This window comes from Colossoma macropomum, unplaced genomic scaffold (genome assembly GCF_904425465.1).
Source record: "Colossoma macropomum unplaced genomic scaffold, Colossoma_macropomum, whole genome shotgun sequence".
In the NCBI taxonomy this organism is placed as follows: Eukaryota; Metazoa; Chordata; class Actinopteri; order Characiformes; family Serrasalmidae; genus Colossoma; species Colossoma macropomum.
Genome location: NW_023494784.1, coordinates 42,755,981 through 42,775,706, shown reverse-complemented (window position 1 = coordinate 42,775,706; position 19,726 = coordinate 42,755,981). Strand labels below are relative to the sequence as shown.

Here is a 19,726-nt window from a genome sequence, read left to right as displayed (position 1 = left end):
TTCACACTGGCCTTGTTCAGACAGGCAGCTATTTTTTGGCATATCTGATTTAAGCAGGACAGACTTTCTGCAGTCTAAATGGCAAAAAAACACACGAAGTCTGCTTTTTTCCAATGGGTACTTTCGAGTCTGATTCAAATTCAGGATATGTGACCCAGTTTGACCGGTCAGATCAGGTTTCGTGTGTTTTTTCTGTCACAGAAGTTCATGACGTCGGAATGTGCGACAAGAAAGTCGGTGCATATTCACATATCACAGCTTAAACACGGAGAGTAGAAGCTTTTAACAGACATATTGTTACTTTTTCTGTTGTAGTTTACAGTCACTGCTTTATTAAGAGGTTTAATCTGAAAGCCTGTCTCGAATCACTACTTTAGCTTGTTAGCTGTCTGTTGAGCAGGTCAACCTGCACTGAAGTCACACTCTGTTCATGCTGTACTTCGTTAAAAGCAAAACGCTGTTGTGAAATATATGATGCAGTGTGAAACAACAGGACTTGTGAACGGAATCTGTAGCATCCATATGGGCCTCATTCTGTAGTCGGTGTCATGCTCATATTAGGAACTCCAGGTCCAAGCTGGTTTTCCTTATGACAAAAAAAGGGGGTTTGGAAAATGGCTGCTATTGCACCCTGTGGAAGGTTCTGAACGTGATACGTTTTGTCCTGTGTACTTCATATCAGTGGATATTTTAATTAGGAGGTCATTAAAGCAGGACCGCTAACTTGTACATGTTTACAGTGGGGCGGGTTTGGGGGGGTTATTGGAGGTTGGAGGCTTTGGGGGTTGGGGGGGCAGCAGTCATGGAAATCTTGGATCTGTTTCCATATCAAAACTTCACATATTCATTTTATATGGAACCAATAATTTTAAGACAGTTTAATATTTAATACAAATACAATTTGATTTTTCCGCAACTTACCCATAAAATTACATTATGTCACACTGACTTAATAAAGACTGACCTTTGGAGGACAAAAGACTGAAAGCTGGTCAGTTCTGCTGTTACTCAGCATTGATAATTTGTTGTTAGCTCTCTGCTGAACTGGTCAGTCTGCTCTAATGAGGACAAAATACAGTCCAATTACAGAGATTATGGACCAGTAAAAAAGTGTCAAACACAGTAACTACAACGATTATCCAATGTAGCACAGTTACAAGGTGTAAATGCTAGAAATCAAAGCATATTTAGGTTATGTTGGTTGTTATTGCTCCTGTATGCGAAGCAAGAGCCACAAGATTTGATCCCTTTTATTACGAGCTCCAAATTAAGTTAATGCATTGATATATTCCATATCTATGAAGCACCTAACATGACAAAAATGAGGGGGAACAACTGTGGGAGAGACTGAATCCGTGCACAAGAGCTGGCGAAGGCCTGTCTGCGTAAGTGAAGGTGCGCAAGAGACGATGAGGGTCTGTCTGCAAGGGCAAGGTTCGGCCCACCCTCAAATTTGTCACACCCACCCAAAACATCAGTCCTGGCACCACCACCAGGTGCAGCTACTGTCAAATTCTTCACCTGGCTGCACTTGATAGGCACAGATTTCAAAACTAACAGCTACACAGTGGAAATAGGTCAGGATAGATTGGTTCCCTGTTGGTATGGCAACCAGTCCCGCCCCTACTGATCTATAACACACACGGACCGGCGGTGACTGACAAGCTAGCGTGATCTCTTTCTCTTGCATTCGAGTAAACCGCCGCTGCTGAGCGCTCAGATTCATCAGTGGGTCTTTTAGTAAAAATGCGTGAGAAATGTCGATTGTGGAGTGAAAGCGTGAGATTCGACCAAATTGCGTGAGTCTCACGGCCCATGCGTGAGAGCTGGCAGCCCTGTTAAGACTCAAAATGTGACGACTGCCACGTCCATGCTGAGAGCAAGCGAACATTCCTGCGTGTTGAAATGACGTCACATGAAAGTAGGTCTACTATTAAACTTGAACACTATTATATAAAAATACTAGCTGCTCCAAACGTACTGAACTACTGCCAAAGCAAATTAACTACCACATTTGACAAAGCTTGCTGGTTTGTGTGGGATATTTTAGTGAAGTTGTCAGTCGTATGATGTCAGTTCAGTGCACAGCAGTGTTACCATGTAGCAAAATTCATAGTTTCGACTCATAATTCAGAGGATCCAGTGACGTTCAGAGGTACTGATGTACTCGTGACACTCCTTCAGCTACACAGTGAAGTTTTGTTCACTTTTATAGCTCTTAGTAAGTCACACTGTGTCCTGAACCACAACAGCAAGTTTGCATAACCTCAATGAAGACCTGGATGAGGTTTGAGCAGACTAGGAGAAGTTCTGTGGATGTATTTACAGAAAAGATTTGGGTGACTATTGACTTTAGTGTTAGCAACTTTAGCCTTGTCGCTTCAGCGCTAAACTAAAGTAGCAACCATGTCTTGGCTGGTGAACTACAGCTGTGGTAGGTGGAAAATTGTGTAAATGTGATTTTCCGCTAAGCCATTCCTATAAATTTGGTAAACAGCGTGGCGTCTTGGTGTTTAGTTCCCATTTTGACTTTGACAGCATGTACAACGATGCGTAGCCCCTTCTTTACATACAAAACAGAAAGTTCAGAGGAAGTGGTGGGAATTATGGGAATTGTAGTGTTACGGCACAAGCACAACAGGTCAAGCCAATCAAACTTCGTTTCACACTCGGAAAATACAGTTCGCTCACATGTAGGCTAACGTCAACCGAAACGGGATCAAACACTCCATACATTAAATGATAACACTTCGACATGAATATTCATGTGGTGCGTCTCCGCCCTCCACTTACATATTCAAATAGCGACCAGAAGACACAAGTGAACAATCATCTGATATGATGTAAACTTCAAACTCGTTCTACGACTCATTCAAGCTTATTTGGCAGAGGTTCCTCCACACATCGTTAGCAAGGTACACCAAACTTTGTTACACGTGACCCAAGGCAGCAGAAAATTCCAGAAAAACAAAACGACGTTAACAGGCCAGCTGAGAGTTATTGGTCAAAAAAAAACAAAGAACTAAAGAACAAAAAAAAGAGAAAACCCCTCATTTTTAAATGAACAAACCGCAGCGGACACGAACGACCAGGCTAACCCTCCGAACGAGTTAGGCTAGTTTCATCTACAAGTAACAGCTCAAAAATATCAACCACGGACAGAATAAGAAGTTCATCGCTAGTTTACAGGAAAGATACTTCACCCATCTAGAATATGGCACATGTAATTATTACACCCAAGTAAGACCACATAGACGTACACTCGGCACGTATTGCCAAAATACAGTTTACTTCTCGCTTATACGTCTAAAACCACGTTATTTTTTTCACATCGTACGTTTCTAGGAGAGGGTGAAGTAACTCGATTGGTTTGGTAATAAAACTGTCGTTCAAGGGACGTTTTGATATTTTGCGTCAGCAGCTGTTTTGTAAACACTGGATTGCGTAAAGTAGCGCGTGATTCGTTTTTCCGGCTCATTCTCGCCAACTTTTTGAATACAAGGGTGGAACACGTTGTGTAAATTACTGGCGTGAAGACAGAGTGGTGCAATTTTTTTCGAAAATAATACATTATTAAAAGAAAACGTATGGCGTTAAATAAATAAAAACAATATTTTGGCCTTGTAGCAATGCAGGTATACAGCTTTCTTTTTTATTTATATTTTATCGCTATTTCAAAAAATATAAAGTTTTTTTTTTCTCATAACTTTCTGGTATTGGCTTATATTATTAAATAAAAGTATGTTATTCTTTTTTTAACTTCCCTTTCTTTTAAAGTAACATGCTGCTTTTTGAATATGGCAGTTTTATGTTTTTATAGGTCATCCATTTTGTTTCATGCAGTCTTGTTGGTTTCATAACGCTCAGAGTATCTACACAGCAAGAGCCAATTCACCTCCTGTGAGAAGACAACCCCTGTACATGAACAAAGATGGTCTAATCCACAACTTATGAGGGGAGGACCCTCGTCGACGCTAATGCGCTAATGGTACGTGTCCATCGTATTCTGTCCTGCGTCTGTGGAGCCGGTCCGATAGAGAACGTAGTCCTGTACACGTAGCCCAGAAAGAGGTGGAGCAGCCCTCAGTCCCTCTGTAAACCTCTCTATCTCTCTGTTCAAGAGTGAAGGTCCATGTCCCAGAGTAGTGCCCTCTTGAGGCCGGAGGGCGGAATTAACCTTCGTCCAGAGCCCTCTAAAACTGATACCACTTCTTGTCCTTGCATTTCAGCATTAGCTGTGGAAGAAAACAGGAAAACAAGCACATTTTTATGAGCCGGAAAATGAAGTACGCTCACTAGGCCATAAGTTCAGTGTTCAGCGGTGGACGAAGTACACAAACCATGTACTTGAGTTAAAGTAGAGATACCCAAGGTTAAATATTACTCCAGTAAAAGTAGAAGTTCCTCCCTTTAGACCTCCACTTGAGTAAAAGTACAAAAGTATTTGCCTTCAAATGTACTTAAGTATCGAAAGTAAAAGTACTAAAAGATTAAATATGGCCCTATTATCATTTTTGTAACAAGACTCTGCTCCATTAACTCATTTTAGGTGAAAATACTCCAGTGTCTCTCTTGGTAAACCAGTCTTTTAATAGAGTCATTAATTAGTGACGCTGATGTCTATTAAAATTATCATAAGCACAAAACACTGAAGACAAACAGTTTCCATCAGGTAGAACTGAGTGGCTCTGAACTTTTTACAAACAAGCAAAGTTTCAGTTTAAGATTTATTTGCAACTTAGTTACAAGTTTAAGTTGAATAAAAACTTGCTTTAATCTCAGATTCACAAATGAGTTTCCTTTACTAAACTGCATCTGTAGGTCTCTGTTCATAAACATAAACTAGCCAAAACTAATTTACTATAAAATGAAATAGTGTTTGTATAAATTCAGAAAAAAGACACGTCAGTCACAACTGCATATGTGTACATATTTCTATATTGTGGTCTGTTTACACAAAGTTAGGTTAGTTCACATTTATGTTGAATAGACTCCCAAAATTTTACGCTTCTGCACTGACGTTGAACTGTGTGCTGCACTGGGTCGGTTTGACCAACAGGTCACAACAAGCTCAAAACAAAGTGACCGCTGTGCCTGATTGGTGTTCTTGCTTTGCGCTTCTTTCGTTTTGACATGTTTCGTTTTTATACACACATAAACCAAAGCGAACGACAGATTTCTCATAATGTAGTGGAGTAAAAAGTGAGATATTTGACTTTGAAATGTAGTGGAGTGAAAGTAAAAAGTCGCCCAAAATGGAAAACTTCAGTAAAGTACAGATACACAAAAAACTACTTAAGTACAGTAACGAATTACATTTACTTTGTTACTGTCCACCACTGTCAGTGTTGTAGCATAGGCTACTCTGCAGGGTTCATAGCATCATAGATCCAAGGATGGTTTTAAGCTGTACGTGTGTCACAGTCGCTTTGAAATACCAAACTTAACTCTAAAATAATACAGGTAGATTAAGCTTGGAAGGTGGTTCAGCCAATAAACATTTTATACATTTAACACTGCCATGTCAGACAGTAGTATTCACAGATTTTATTCACGACATGAAATGTTTTCTTTCTTTTCTTTAAATTTTTACCCCACTGTTCTCCCAAATTTATTCAAGGACAATGCTAGTCTCCCCCTATTGCATGATGCTACCAAGCTAGCAGGATGAAGGCTAGCACTGGGTTCCTCCGAGACACGTGAAGCACCACCACATCTTTACAAACTGCCACTAATGCATTCGTTAAGCATGCTAACTGCTAATTCTGTTACGTCAGCTATCAGACGCCCACGTTGTCTGGCATCATGCCTCTGAGGGAGGAGGTGATAGGGAGAGAGAGGGGCTGTCAGGAAGAAGGATAGGTCTAATGGAAGGAGAAGCAGTGGCAAATGGGGAGAGGGAGAGGCTAATGGGAGGAAAGGCAGTGGCTAAGAGGGAAAGAGAGAAGAAGGAGGTAACGGGAAGAGGGGTGAGGCTAACGGGGAGAGGGAGGGGCTGATGGGAGGAGAAGGAGTGGGGCTAATGAGAGGAAACGCAGTGGCTAACAGGGAAAGGGTGAAGAAGGGATTAATGGGGGGGGCTAATGGGGAGAGGGTGGGGCAAATGGGGAGAGTGAGGAGCTTATGGGAGAGTGACTGGGCTAATGGGGAGAGGGAGGGGCTAATGGGGAGAGGGAGGGGCTCATGGGAGAGGGATTGGACTAATGGGGAGAGGGGTGGGGCTAATAGGGAGAGGGATGCAGCTAATGGGGAGGGAAGAGGCTAATGACTGGAGGTATGGGGCTTATGGGGAGAAGAAAGGGGCTAATAGGTAGAGGACAGGGCTAATGTGGAAAGGGGTGGGTCTAATGGGGAGAGGGGTGTTTCTAATGAGAAGAGATCCAGTGGCTAGTTGGGAAAGGGAGAGGAAGGGGCTAATAGGGAGAGAGACGGGGCTAATACAGAGAGGGATGAGGCTGATAGGAGGAAAGGCCATGGCTAATAGGCAGTGGAAGAGCCATCCTACCCACCCAGAGCGAGCAAGGCAAGTTATGGTTTTTCTGAGTTCTGGCCGTGGACAGATGAAATGAAATTAATATTCATTCACCAGAAAAGTTCATTCAGGACATTCAGGAAATGACGCTGCCCTGTCCAGTAGATAGGGTTTAACATTTTAGCCGTAATTGTTAATTGAAATGTGTTCTTTCGTCTTTCTTACCTCGTGGGCATGTTTGGAGAAGGTCTCAGCACTGGCCATCATGAGAGCCGTCCTCTCCTCCAACTCACCCAGTCTCTGACCTCTCTCGTCCAGGGCGATACGGGCACGGGCCAGGTCACCCACCGCGCCGCCGGCGGCCGCCCGCACACCCTCCACGCTGCCCTGGCCTGGGATGTGCTGAGCAAGGCTCCGAGAGGCCTTCCCCGCTGCCGCCTCACCAACTACACACAAGAGGGAAGGATTAGTGGAAGCAGCTTGTTTGGCTGCTATTAAAAGTTCTTAAATAGCTTTTACACAACGTCAAGGTAGAGAAGAAGACGTGCATGATGTCATGTGTAAATAAAAACTGTTACAAATAAAAATACACAAAACTACGAACATAATTTAAGCTTCAGGAAGGTTCCTTCTACTGTTTTTAGCCATGCTAATGTACTTTTGTCCATGTTTATGGATACCAGTATGTCATACAGTGTCAGATACCACGTAAATAAGTCTATTAGAGCTTATCTACCAACTCCACAAGGTTCGAGGTAAGTATGTGGTAATTTGGGCAGTTAGCAACATGCTTAAATGGATGCTAAATAACATTCCATTAATTGTTATCTACTTTAGCCATGTAGCTCTACTGCAGAACCAAAGACACCAAACATGTCTTGGCTACATTTGGAGTAAGCTGAAAAACTGATTAATTTAGATTTTTTGCTGCTTTAAAATGTGCTACTATTTCTTGCTCTTAATTTGCACTATGAGTGCAGCTACGTTAACATGACGTCACAGTCACCCTCAACTAGCCCAGATAGCAAGAGGATAATGGACCCCTGTCAGCCCGCTGATGGTAGAGCTGGCGGTCCATTGGCGCTTTTCTCAGCGTTTTCTGGGCGGCCCACCGGTAGTTAAGTAGAGTATTAGAGAAAATTCCACTTATCATCGCTCATTTTTCTCTCACAGTCCAATTTACTGATTTTTCCTTCTTTCCTTTCTTTAGTTATACTTTGTAAATTAGTTCAGTAAATCATTTTAATCCAGCAGAATGACAGCAACAACATTTTCTATAAAATCATTTTATATCAGGCCTAGTCATTATTTTTTCTCTCTCAGGTGTTTGTAATATTTGTCTTAGTTTATTGTCTAAAATAAAAGTCTCTGTGCATTTAAAATCTGTTTGAGGAGATTAAAAATTAGTCAGAGCTTGTATGCAGGACAATAATCTGGGAGGTCTGAGGTTGGACCAGAAGTGGCAAACAGTCGGTGGAATGCTGACCTTATCAAGCCAGCGGACCGATATATGCTCGCTGTCTGGGAGGTTAGTCTCAGTGAGCTAATTAGCCATGCAAACTTTGTAATTCAGAATGTTTCTGAACATAACATACATACATTTTATGAATAACTGCTTCGTCTGGCTGTAAAGTTTGGCTAGAAACCGGCCTCTTGCCTTTTTTTGTTGCCAGCTGTGAGTATTTGCTCCCTGAGCTCCAGACTGAACATAGCAAACTGAATGTTATCAAGTATTTAAAAGTATTTTATTGCTGTTGCTTGTGAACCAATTTGTCTGCCTTTTGGGGGGCTTTGAAAAGGGGAATTAGATTTCAATGATATTTGGGCAAGTTCTACTGCTGAAGGCTCCACTTATGTGCACTTGATCCTTATCTAACACTTTTCACTTGAGCTAATAAAGTTCATGGAGGGCCGTTCAAGTGGATTTTCTTACTCAGAAGTTGGAAACTTCCCAAGAATCCAACAATATGAAGAGATCTTCATATGGACACGTTCAGCCAAATGAAAGGAACACTCACAGAGCTCTTCACGATCAAACGTCTGGGCGTTGCCCCCAAAAAAGCCCTTCAGGAAGCCTCGGTTCTGCGCCTCAGGGGTCTCTATGGGCGTGAAAAGCTCCCCCAGCATCTCCTGCAACCGATTGATTTGGGTAATCAATTAGTGAATTTATCAGGCAGTCAACTGAGAGTGTGTTAATGAGAAATCAACAGTAAAGGGCAGAAAAGAGAGAGCAAAAGTGAGCCAGTACACTAGTCCATCCAGAAGATGGCAGTGTGGTAAAAGATAAAGTATTTAAATCCAGCCTTCTATTGTTTATGATTGAGAACTATAGCAGCAAATGTGTGCATTTTCTCTGCATGTTCTTATTCTACATCCAGTGTATACAACGTAGTTATGTTTCCACTGGGAAATTTAGAGGAGATATAGGGTCTGGGTTTGCAGACACAGATAAACTTTACACTTGAACAAGCTCTATTTTTCCACGATTGGTAGTAAAAACATTTTTACTACCAACAGAGCCGAGAACATGCTGTATTATGTAGTTTGCCATTTGTTTTCTATATAAAAGCTTTGATAACACTAACTATATTTAAGATATAAAATGCACATCAAGTCCTTTTTGATAAGATTTTTGAAAATTGCCATTTTGAAAACCTTACCTGTCATTGACCCATATAATAATAATAATTGTTGGAAGAAAACCTGAGCGTAATCTGAATTTACAATGATTTTTACATTTAAGGAATACAATTTATTACAATGAGAATACATTAAAACAATGTTTTTGAACGGTTCTAAGATGGTTCTGATAAAGTCAATTGTATAAAAAAACAGTATTTATAACTATAATCATGGAAGAGGTTATTTGGTAATCAGTTTGGTACGCCTGCTGTTTGTATTGTGTAACAAGTATTAAATTTATGCCAGATTATAGGTGACCTCATAATCAGACCCCAAGACTTCTTCCACAGTTTGAACACTGACCACAACCTCAGATGTCTGTGAAGATAGAATCCTAACATTCTGCACTCACCTGCAGATTGTCACACATCTCCTGGCTGTAGGTGATGCGCTGGATCTCTGTGGGTGAGCTCAGGTAGAGGGCCTGCCCTCCGTTAGTGAAACAGAACGTTCTAGCAATGCGCATGTCCGTTAGCGGCAGGTAGTTCACGTCCAACAGGGGCCGTAAACTGGGCAGGCTGTGACACACACCACAAGCAATAACACACAATCTTTTAGGACAATGAAAGGAGAAACATCTCCGTCCTGCTTTCAGCTGAAATAATTCCATTACAGCAATTAGAAAACAAACAATCTAATTACTGTAAAGTTCTGTGCTCGGTTACAATCAAGGTCAGATCAAACGAACAATCAGTCAATAGCCTGCTGTACTGAGCGGACTTCCTGATTGGCAGTGCCGACTCATCGATTCCATCCAGGATTAAGAGAATCTGTACGTTATTCCCAGAATTAGGAACAGGATTGGAGAAATCAATGCTCCAAAAGATTAACAGGGGTCAAATCAGTGTGCATTTGGAGCATTTGGAGTGAAAGGATAATTTTATACATACATCCATTATACATACAGATATACAGTTATATGTGAAGGTTTAGGTGTTCCTGGTCAAATAACACATTTTGTTGATTTTGTAAGTGAAAATATGTGAACACATCCTCTATAGAGAACAGACTTCTACTCATATATATAAAATATGGCTTGTGTGAACATATTTTCTTATTCTTATCAATTTATATGACAATTTATATGAATATTTTAATGTTGAATTCATATATAAAATGGGTTGTGAAATTGGCAAAATAGATGTGAGAGAGTAAACGAGAGATTTACCTATACATTCTAGGTCAAAATGTATTTTTGCATTATCAGTCATATTAGTTACTAAATATTAAAGTGCCGATATCTTAGATTGTTTTTAACTTCTTCTGCAAGCTCTACTTGTGACATTTGTATGATTTTATGTACAGTCATCATTCATCTTTATCACTTAGAATTAAACAGGCTGTTTTTATTACTGTGTCTTTAAGACTGATATATAAATGAGCTCTGTTCTGATCGATTCCCTGCACTGAGCTGAATATCTTAAAAAAGACTGATCCCACAACCGTATTCTGAGGTCAGTCATAATTTAAGACCAATTTGGTTTGGCCTAAAGAGTCTATAGGATTTGGCCCAAAGGGGCAGTCTAAAGGATGTGACTGCAAATGTTTTTGTTACTGTGCCTTTAAAACTGATAAACGTAAATGAGTTCTGTGTTGATTGGATGCCCCGTATTGCATCTCATTCAGAAAGCAGTCTGGGCTGAAACACTCCTTATAACTTCAACATGAATGAGTGGGGCTCAACTGCTAAGATATATATAAATGTATTGTTTTTGCAGCTTAGTTCCCATATATGCACTGTGGGCCTGTCCACATTGTTCGTCTCAAAGGGTCTATCCATAGCGTTTGGCTCAAAGGGTCTATCTATAGAATGTGGCCCAAAAGGCCTACACATACAGTTTGGCCCAAAGTGGACTCCCATAGGGCTTGGCCTAAGGCAGTGGTCATCAACCTCTGAAGAAGTTAATTAGCAAAAGCAAAGAGTTTGGCCCAAAGAGTTTATTCATAGGGTTTCGTCTAATGGGTCTATTCTGGGTTTTTTCTAGAATATATGCACTGAGAAGTGAAAGCTAGGTTTTTTAAGGGGTTTATTATTTTTTATGAGGTGAATGTGGAGCTGAACCTGAGGATCATGATGTGTCCGTTGGCACAGAAGCAGGCCAGGCACACGCTGTTGGAGACGCCCACCACGTCGGCCCGCAGCACGAAAGACGACTCGGTGATGTTGTGCACGTACAGACAGGCTTGAGAAGGCATCAGGAAGACCTTGGCCTGACGCTCGGAGCAAACCACGGCCAGGTGGCCATCACTGGCGGTGTCCTGCGAAGAACAGGGTGAGAAGTTGACCAGCTTGCGCCGGCGGGGCCGCTCAGGGTCTTCAGGGGCGTTTAGATCTCGCCACACCTCGTACGGACTTTGGATCAGACCACCTGAACAGTCCAGGAAACCGAACCGCAGGACGGAACCTTTCAGCATCAGGACTGTGCCTGAGAGAGACAGAGAAGAAGGGTGAAGAAAGGGAGACTCGAAACAAAAGAGAAATAAGGTGAGCAAGCAAAAAAAAGAAAATAAAGCTAAATGGAGTGTACACTCCGCATCATTAAATTCTCAATGACACCACGAACCGCTGTCTCATGTGACATTAACTGAGACTACAATCAATTATTCCAAACCCCCGGTACTGTTCAATGTCAACACTTCAACGCTTCCAGATGACCTTGTCCTAAAATCGTCATGTGCCAGGTATAATTACAACGACCTATCCATTCGGCGGTTTCTTGCTAAGACACATTTCAGCACTAATGAACTAAAACAAGAGGCTACATTTTCCAGAAAGAAACCCAATGAATGAGAAAAGCATATAAACAAAAGAACGCCTATCAAAGTCTAAGGACAGAGCTCCTTTAGAACTGAGCCACTCCACTTTCTATTTCAGTGTTCCATGTGTCGAACAGTGAGAGTACTTATCTAGGATCAGATTTCCTCTGACTGTACTCCTTTAGGAGCTATCTAAATAAGACTGATCCCACAAGTGTACTCAGAAACACAGTATGAGTATGAGCTCAGTTGTAATGTAAGGGTCTGTTTCAGTAGGGAACATATGATTTGGCCAATAAATTTTGAAATATGGGGTTTACTGGTAGATTTAGGCACTTAGATTTAGGGCATAGATTTAGGGAATTAAGGGTTGGAATTATTATGTTTACCAACAAGCTTTGGCCCAAAGGTTCTACCTATGAGCTTTGGCCCAAAGGGTACATTTCTAGGGCTTGGCCTAAAGGATCTATCCACAGGGTTTGTCCCAAAGAGTCTATCTATAGGGTTTGTCCCAAAGGGTCTATCCATAGCGCTTGGCTCAAAGGGTCTATCTACAGAATGTGCCCCAAAAGATCTATGTATGTTGTTTGGCCTAAAGTGGACATCCATAGGGCTTGGCCTTAGGCAGTATTCATTAACCGCTGAAGGGTTGATGACCACTGGCCTAGAGGGTCTCTTCATGAGGTTTGGCCCAAAGGGTCTATCCATAGGGTTTTGTCTAATGGGTCTATTCTTGGTTTTTCTAAAAGGTCTATTCATAGAGGTCTGCCTAAATTGTCTGTCCATAGGATTTGACCCAAAAAATTAGTCCATAGCGTTTGGCCAAAGGGTCTGTCCAGAGGGTTTTGCCTAAAGAGTCTATCCATAGAATTTGACCCAACCTCTATGTCCATAGATCTACATGGTTCAGACCAAGGAGTCTGTCTATTTAGTTTGGCTCAAAACATCTAATCAGAAGGATTGGCCCAAAGATCACAGGATTACAGCCCCAATTCACAGGATTTGATTCAAACTGGTCTGCCCATATAGGGGCCCTTGTTGTAAGCAAAGCAAAAGCGGTGCTCACCGGTGGGTGCCACAGTGATGGGCTCCTCCATCCTCTCCTGCTCGTCAGTGGGGATGGACATGGGCACAAGCAGCACCAAGCCCAAACTAGTGCCCACCCACAGGCACGGCGTGGGCAGCGTGTCCGACTTGCGGCCGTAGGACTCAGCAAACTGCAGAGTCGTCACCGCCTCTTTGGTGTCCCGATCTATACTGGAGACGCTGGAGCTCCGCGAACGGCTGAACGAGTTCTCCCGACTCTCTGGAAAAGACCAGGAGGAGGGAGCGAGGAAGGACACACAGAGATAGGCAGGGGGAGGAGAGGGAGAGCGAAAGAGAGAAAAAAGTGAGAAGAGAAATGGAAAAAGTAAAAGGAAGGAGAGAAAGAGAGAAATAGAGAGAAAGCGGAAGACATTTTAAGGACTGGAACAGCATGGCGGAGCTGCAAAACAGAAAAAATCAAGACTGTAGTGATTTCGCTCTTTGGATATGTGCACATTACACTTTTACCAAATAAACCAAATCGATGTGAAACAAAACAGCCACAGGCCGTTTTAAGCATTTACAAATACAAGACTGTAAACAGGACAACGTGACGGAAAAAGACAAGAGACACCCTTCGTTCTAAATTGTTTTTTTTTATTGTTTCGCAGTTTTAACAGGACAGATGAATATCAGAGGCTTGCACAGACAAAGCTTTCCTACACAGAAGCTATACACTCCTACACACACACACTCCTACAAACACACTCCTACACAGGCACGACTGCACTGTATGAACACATTCAGCGAACAACACATTTACACATTCATTTTAAGTCCTGCCACTTTAAAACTAGGTTGACCTGGAGTTGCCTCCAATTCATATCCTCCACTGCAAGTTTATAAGGTCAGGCCCACACATTTGAAGTATTTCTGGACCACTCTGATTCACCTCCCAGCTAGCTTTCTCTCTCTCTCTCCAAGCTGTAAGCTAACTGTCATAGTTCTATGCACTGTTATATCAAACCTGTGTCATAGTTCTATGCACTCTTATATCAAAGCTATATAAATATCCCCCAATTACTCAAACATTTTCATTTTTCAGGTATGTTCTAAAAGCATGTGCAGATTATGTTTGTACTTGTATGACTGTACAAACAAGATTACTTCAAATAAAACCACATTTGTATATTTATTAATAATATCCCTGTGGATATTGGGTTTATTTGAAGGTTGTAACTTCCTAACACATGCATAACCATTGAATAATGTATTTATTAAGCTATATGTACATTATAAGTGTCTGCTTATTCAGTTTATGTGCATTTCTGTATTTCCAAATGCATGACACGACAAAACTTAGAGACTTCATAACACATACATAAGCGATGAATAGCATATTGCACTAATTCAGCGTTCATGAATGCAGCAATCGCTATTCAACATGTTTTATGAAGCTGACATAAAGGTCCTTCAAAGGGTCAAGGTGTTCTTAACTAGGCCTCTACTTGGTTCCATTACTCGGGAATGACGCTTCAGAAAATGTGCCATAACTTTTGCACAGGCCACATTTTTAGGTTTTCTTTCCCCCAATATGTTAAATTCAGCAAATAAACAGTAATTGTGCAGTAAATGTGCATAACTATGTTCTCTGTAGAGGATGTGATAGCTTATTTTCACTAAGAACATCAACAAAACAGGTCATTTGACCGGGGTGCACAAACTTTTGAACTTCAAATAGTGTTAATATTGTATGCCGTGTCATGCATTGAGGAATAGTCAGGGCAGATCTACAGTAATACAGAAATGTATATAAACATACATACAGCAAAAGCAGACGTTACATACAACGTACTATATGACTATTATCAGGTTAATGAAGTAGTGGATGTGAACAGCAGCTGATGAACCTAATCTACGGCATCAGACCACCAACAACAGATACTGCATTCTGGTGGATGCAACAATGCAGAAAAAACAACGTCTACTAACAATATAATTATCAACTAGGCTCTCTCAATTAATCTGTCAACATCTGGCATCGTTCCCAAATGACGTGTAATTAAAAAGGCATCAGTGAATATAACAGACTTGAGACGAGAGCCGTTCTTGTAGACACTGCAATTTCAGAATTGCCCTTTCTGACTATGTAGAATCAGATTTTTTTTTCCTAAATTAAAAAAAATGTGTATTTGATTAGTGAAGAGCAGATTTATTACTGAGCTCTGTCTAGATTAATGTGGCTTATAATGGGAAGCCAAGATGTAGCCCAAAAGAAGCTCTGTTAGCACAGCTCTATTACAGGGGAACTTATTTTCCATAATTGATCAAATGGTTAAGATGTAAACAAAGTCAGAGTGGTTCGGTGCGACACGCTCCGTTCTAGAGAAACTCATCGGGTCAGAATTGTTCACAGTGGTGGTGATAGGAACCAGACGTCCACCTCTAAAAGCTCCCTCACAGAAAGTCATTACACGAAATGGTTACGAATGACTGCCGTCATTAATAGATTATTAATTAATATAATAGATTTGAGGAGCTTTTGGTCTAAAATTTATAAATCTGTTCATGGTGGAGGGATACAGGCAGGGCGTTTTGAGACAAAATAGTCCACAAATAAAACAATTAATTATTTTAGCATCATAACATTCCATATAAAACTCAGAGGTTACTCAGAGAAAACTCAGAAGACTCGTGTAGGTTCACTGGTGGTTTTGGATAGTAAATAAAATGGCTATATTTGTGTTGTAGTCATGGTGACCCCTGGCTCCTATCACCACCACTGTAAAGAAATCTGAGTCTATACCTCAAAGCACTCTGAATGACTTTGTTTACATCTCAACGACTGAATTATGCATAAATGTTGAAAACTTGGTGGAATTCTGCTTTAACTTTAGTCAAGCTGATCAACTCCAGCTCTCTATCTCCGTCTGCTGCACCTGCTGCGTATGGTTGATTATTATGGACAATAAGTTCAATGCATCTGCAACTGGCCATTGGCTTCTATTGTAAATTCATATGTTACATATGCGATAAAACCATAAGCTACAGATGCAGTAGATTGAGATTATGTTAAAAAAATACTTGGCTATTCTTTTAAACCCTGTGAGCCTCTCTGTAGGCCCATACTTACAATAATAAGATAATAATAAAATTATAACTGAATAATAAGCCTGCAGTTGAAGGAGTTACTGCTTAACTTTTCCCTTATGACTCATATATATATTTAAAGGGCCCATATCCAACATTTTTCTTGTTTACTTATTTTTTCCTGAGATCCACTTTTCGATGACATTTGTGTCAATTTATGTACCAAGAACACTCATAATTCATTTTTATATGATCATTTTCCAACCTCTCTTAATCCCTTAGAATCAAACAGGTTGTACCTTTAATAATGATATGTAAGTGATCTTTGTTTCGATTGGCTGTCCTGTATATACCTCAAACAAAAAGCTATCAGAGCTGAAACACTCCTTATAACTTCAGCATGCATGGATAAAGCTGAACTACTATCTGAAAAGGAGAATATCGCTGTTGTCAGAACAAATCGTAACTCCAACATGGTAACTTTACAGGAGAAGGAAAAAATGTACTTTACTTTTAATGTAAGTCAATGGAACCAGAATTTTTTCCAAGTAATTTTGTGCCATTTCTTGTGGTCCATTCATCATGAAATTCACACAAAATGTAAAGGCAACAGGTATTTTCAAATTATGTAAAAAATTTAAAAATGACAAAAATGGAGATTTGCGGTATTGCTCCAACAGCAGCGATATGCATAGGTGCCTTGGTTTTTGTGACATCACAAAAACAATACATTTATTTCGTCCTTGATTGAGAAAGTGCTCCACACCGAAACACTCCTTAGAACTTCCCTAATAAAGTGAGTGGGCGTGGCTAAGTTGCTGCAGGCTGAACAGGCAGATATATGTAAATGTGTTGGCGTTTGTGACATCACAAAAACAATAAATTCAACACAGGGTGTTTTTCAGCTTAGTTTCCATATATGGAATGGAGAGTGATACATTTCTGAAACTCTAACAGACTCATTTCAAAAAAGCGAGGAAATCTGGTTTTTCTATGATATGGGCCCTTTAAAAGGGAGGAGCTCCTGGAAACCTGCACCTAAATACATGGAACAGAGATGTGGTCGTGAGACAGTGCTGCAGAAGCTGGAGAGAGACAGAGAGGACGACACTGCAACGCAATCCAGCCGGGACCTGGAGACGACATAAGAGCGTAACGGGACGAGAACGAAGGGGTTCGTGAAGAAGCGGTGATGAGGGACAGGACGGGACGCAGTGCGTGATGAGACGCTGATGGGGTGCGGCCCCCCGCGGCCCCCGTCTTACCTCTCTCGTTCCAGGAGTAGGTGGTGGTATGGTGCTCATCGTGTGAGTACATAGTGACACCATGCAGCTGCTGCAGCATGGCCCGCCTGGACGCATAACCTATCCATCACACAATACACAATACATACGAGCAGTACACAAACGCACAGCACGCCGTCATCGCCACACACACACACACACACACACACGCACACACAGCGAGACGCCACAACATTTATAGGCATGTCCACCAAAACAACACGTACAGACATAAACAACACGGACACAGACACAACAAACCAGAACCACAAACTCAAACAATACAGAGTTCAGACAGAGACAGAGGAGAGAAAGCAAACACAACCGGTGAAGACAAACGGGAGGGTTCTTTCATCTCCATCTCAAAAAAAAAAAACAGTGACATGTTAGAACCCACAGCATTTACAACCATCTGCTGGAGCAGCGACGGCCTCAGTGCTCCATTCCAGATTCCCAGCTTTCCTGCAGTCAGATATGAAGAGCATAAAGGCCTGTTTGAAGCCCTGTAGGAAAAACTCTGATCTTAGTGCTGTAGGGTAATGAAATGTACATGTACATGTACTTTGTTGCTGTACTTGAAGGGGATGTCCATCGACTTTTCAAAATTTCTGCGTAATTAAATGGTTAAGATGCAAAGTCATTCAGAGTGGTTTGGTCCATTCTAGAGAAACTGACAGTCAGATTGGTGGTGATAGGAACCAGACGTCCATTCTAAAAGCTCCCTCACAGAAGGTTTACATTGTATTAGTTTGGGACATTGTTTTACAATATATTTTAGGGTCAGGTTTTGACCTAAAACATATTTTTAAGAGTCATTCATGGTGAAGGGGTACACTGGTGGTTTTGGATATTAAATAAAATGGCTCTATTTGTGTTGTAGACATTGTGACCCTGGTTCCTATCACCACCGCTGTAAAGGAAGGAGTCTGTATGTTGCTTTACAATAAACCATTTCACATCAAAACACTCTGAATGACTTTGGTTACGTATCAATGACAGAATTATGTAGAAATTTTGACAAATCAGTACTTTTTTGTACTTTATGAAAGAATTTCTAATTTTGTTGAGACTTATACATTCACTTCACTGCATTTCACAGCAAAATATGCTACTTTTTTACTCTGTGAAGTGAAAACTACATTTTCAACAGAATGTGCTGCACTTTCACAAATATATCAAATGCACCATTCACTAAATCCTTTCCCTAAATACCAAATGTTCAGTAGTAGCTCACTAACTGTACGTAGGCATGGAGGCCCAGATACCTCTCATAGGCTTTTGGAATTAAACAAAAGTGCTTTAACATTGGGATGTTTTTCAAGAAGATACTTGACATTCCAGCAGTGTGGATGAGGAGTGAAGCTGAAGAAACAATGAGAGAAACGTTGAGTTGTTTGGATATCTCGCAATACTTTTGGTGCTGAAGCACATTTAAAAGCAAGCACTTTTGCACTTCAACTCGAGTAAAAGATTACTAAAGAGCACTTGTAGTTTTACTTGAGTAATACAGGGAGATTCACTTGAAAGAGGCCCTGAATATTCTGTAATAACTCTCTCTATGATGAAGCAATCTGAACGAAACAACGTGCACTGTGCTCCTCAGTATATGGAGCTTCGAACAAGCCAGGATGCCCCTGCGTCGGAGCGAAGACGTAGGCGCCAGACAGCTGTCATGACGTTTAACCTCTGTTTGCAACTCCCGGGTGCAAACCCCCGTACCCCTTCGGAGATCACTTCCAGCATCGCATGTAGTGCAATCAATTACACATACGTCAAGGTATATCGCGTATTTTTGGTTCAGATTGCTTCATCCTAATGGGAGTTACTGCAGAATATTCGGGGCCACTTTTGAGTGAATCTCCCTGTATTTTACCAAGAGAATCTCTATATTCACTCAAGTATAGAAATTTTAAAATGTTGTCCACCACTGCTGCTGAGTGCTTTCCCAAAATAACCTGTTAAAGTTCTTAAGGTTGATTTATATTTCTGCCTCTGCGCATATGCGAACATGTGGGGGCTTCATACACAGGTGTTTGCGTAGGTATCTGCCAACAAACATGCAAGTATAGTACTGTGCAAAAGTCAGAGAGCACCCTTCATCGATTTAATTTCCAGTCAAATAGGCAATTACATACAAGTTATTCATTTCTCAGGAAATATTGTAAAGAGATTAGATATAAAATAATCCACTTGCAGGGAAAAGTCAAAGTGAAAACACAGGAGTTTCCAAAATTGAAGTTTAAAAAAAGATTAAAAGCTCCAAAGAAAATATGACTCCTAAGAACCACCTGCAAGACCTAGTAGACACTAAAACTACCACCGTCAGATAAACAGCACTTCAAGCTTTCATCATTGTGAGAAAGGAGAAAATCTTCAGATCTGAAAAAAATCCACAGGAGTTTCTGTCAATCCTTCC

General features: G+C 41.0%; 1 protein-coding gene across 1 annotated transcript in view; it reads right to left on the bottom strand.

The window, feature by feature from the left end:
• Positions 1-3,911: 3,911 nt before the first annotated feature.
• stxbp5l (syntaxin binding protein 5-like) overlaps positions 3,912-19,726 on the bottom strand; it is a 262,054-nt gene continuing 246,239 nt past the window's right edge. The window contains exons 24-30 of the mRNA XM_036571863.1: positions 17,293-17,391; positions 12,978-13,217; positions 11,217-11,580; positions 9,507-9,672; positions 8,491-8,602; positions 6,698-6,918; positions 3,912-4,235 (exon numbers count right to left, since the gene is read on the bottom strand). Of these exons, the coding sequence (XP_036427756.1) occupies positions 4,194-4,235; positions 6,698-6,918; positions 8,491-8,602; positions 9,507-9,672; positions 11,217-11,580; positions 12,978-13,217; positions 17,293-17,391 (1,244 nt within the window). The 3' untranslated portion in view covers positions 3,912-4,193. The remainder of the gene's footprint in view (positions 4,236-6,697; positions 6,919-8,490; positions 8,603-9,506; positions 9,673-11,216; positions 11,581-12,977; positions 13,218-17,292; positions 17,392-19,726) is intronic.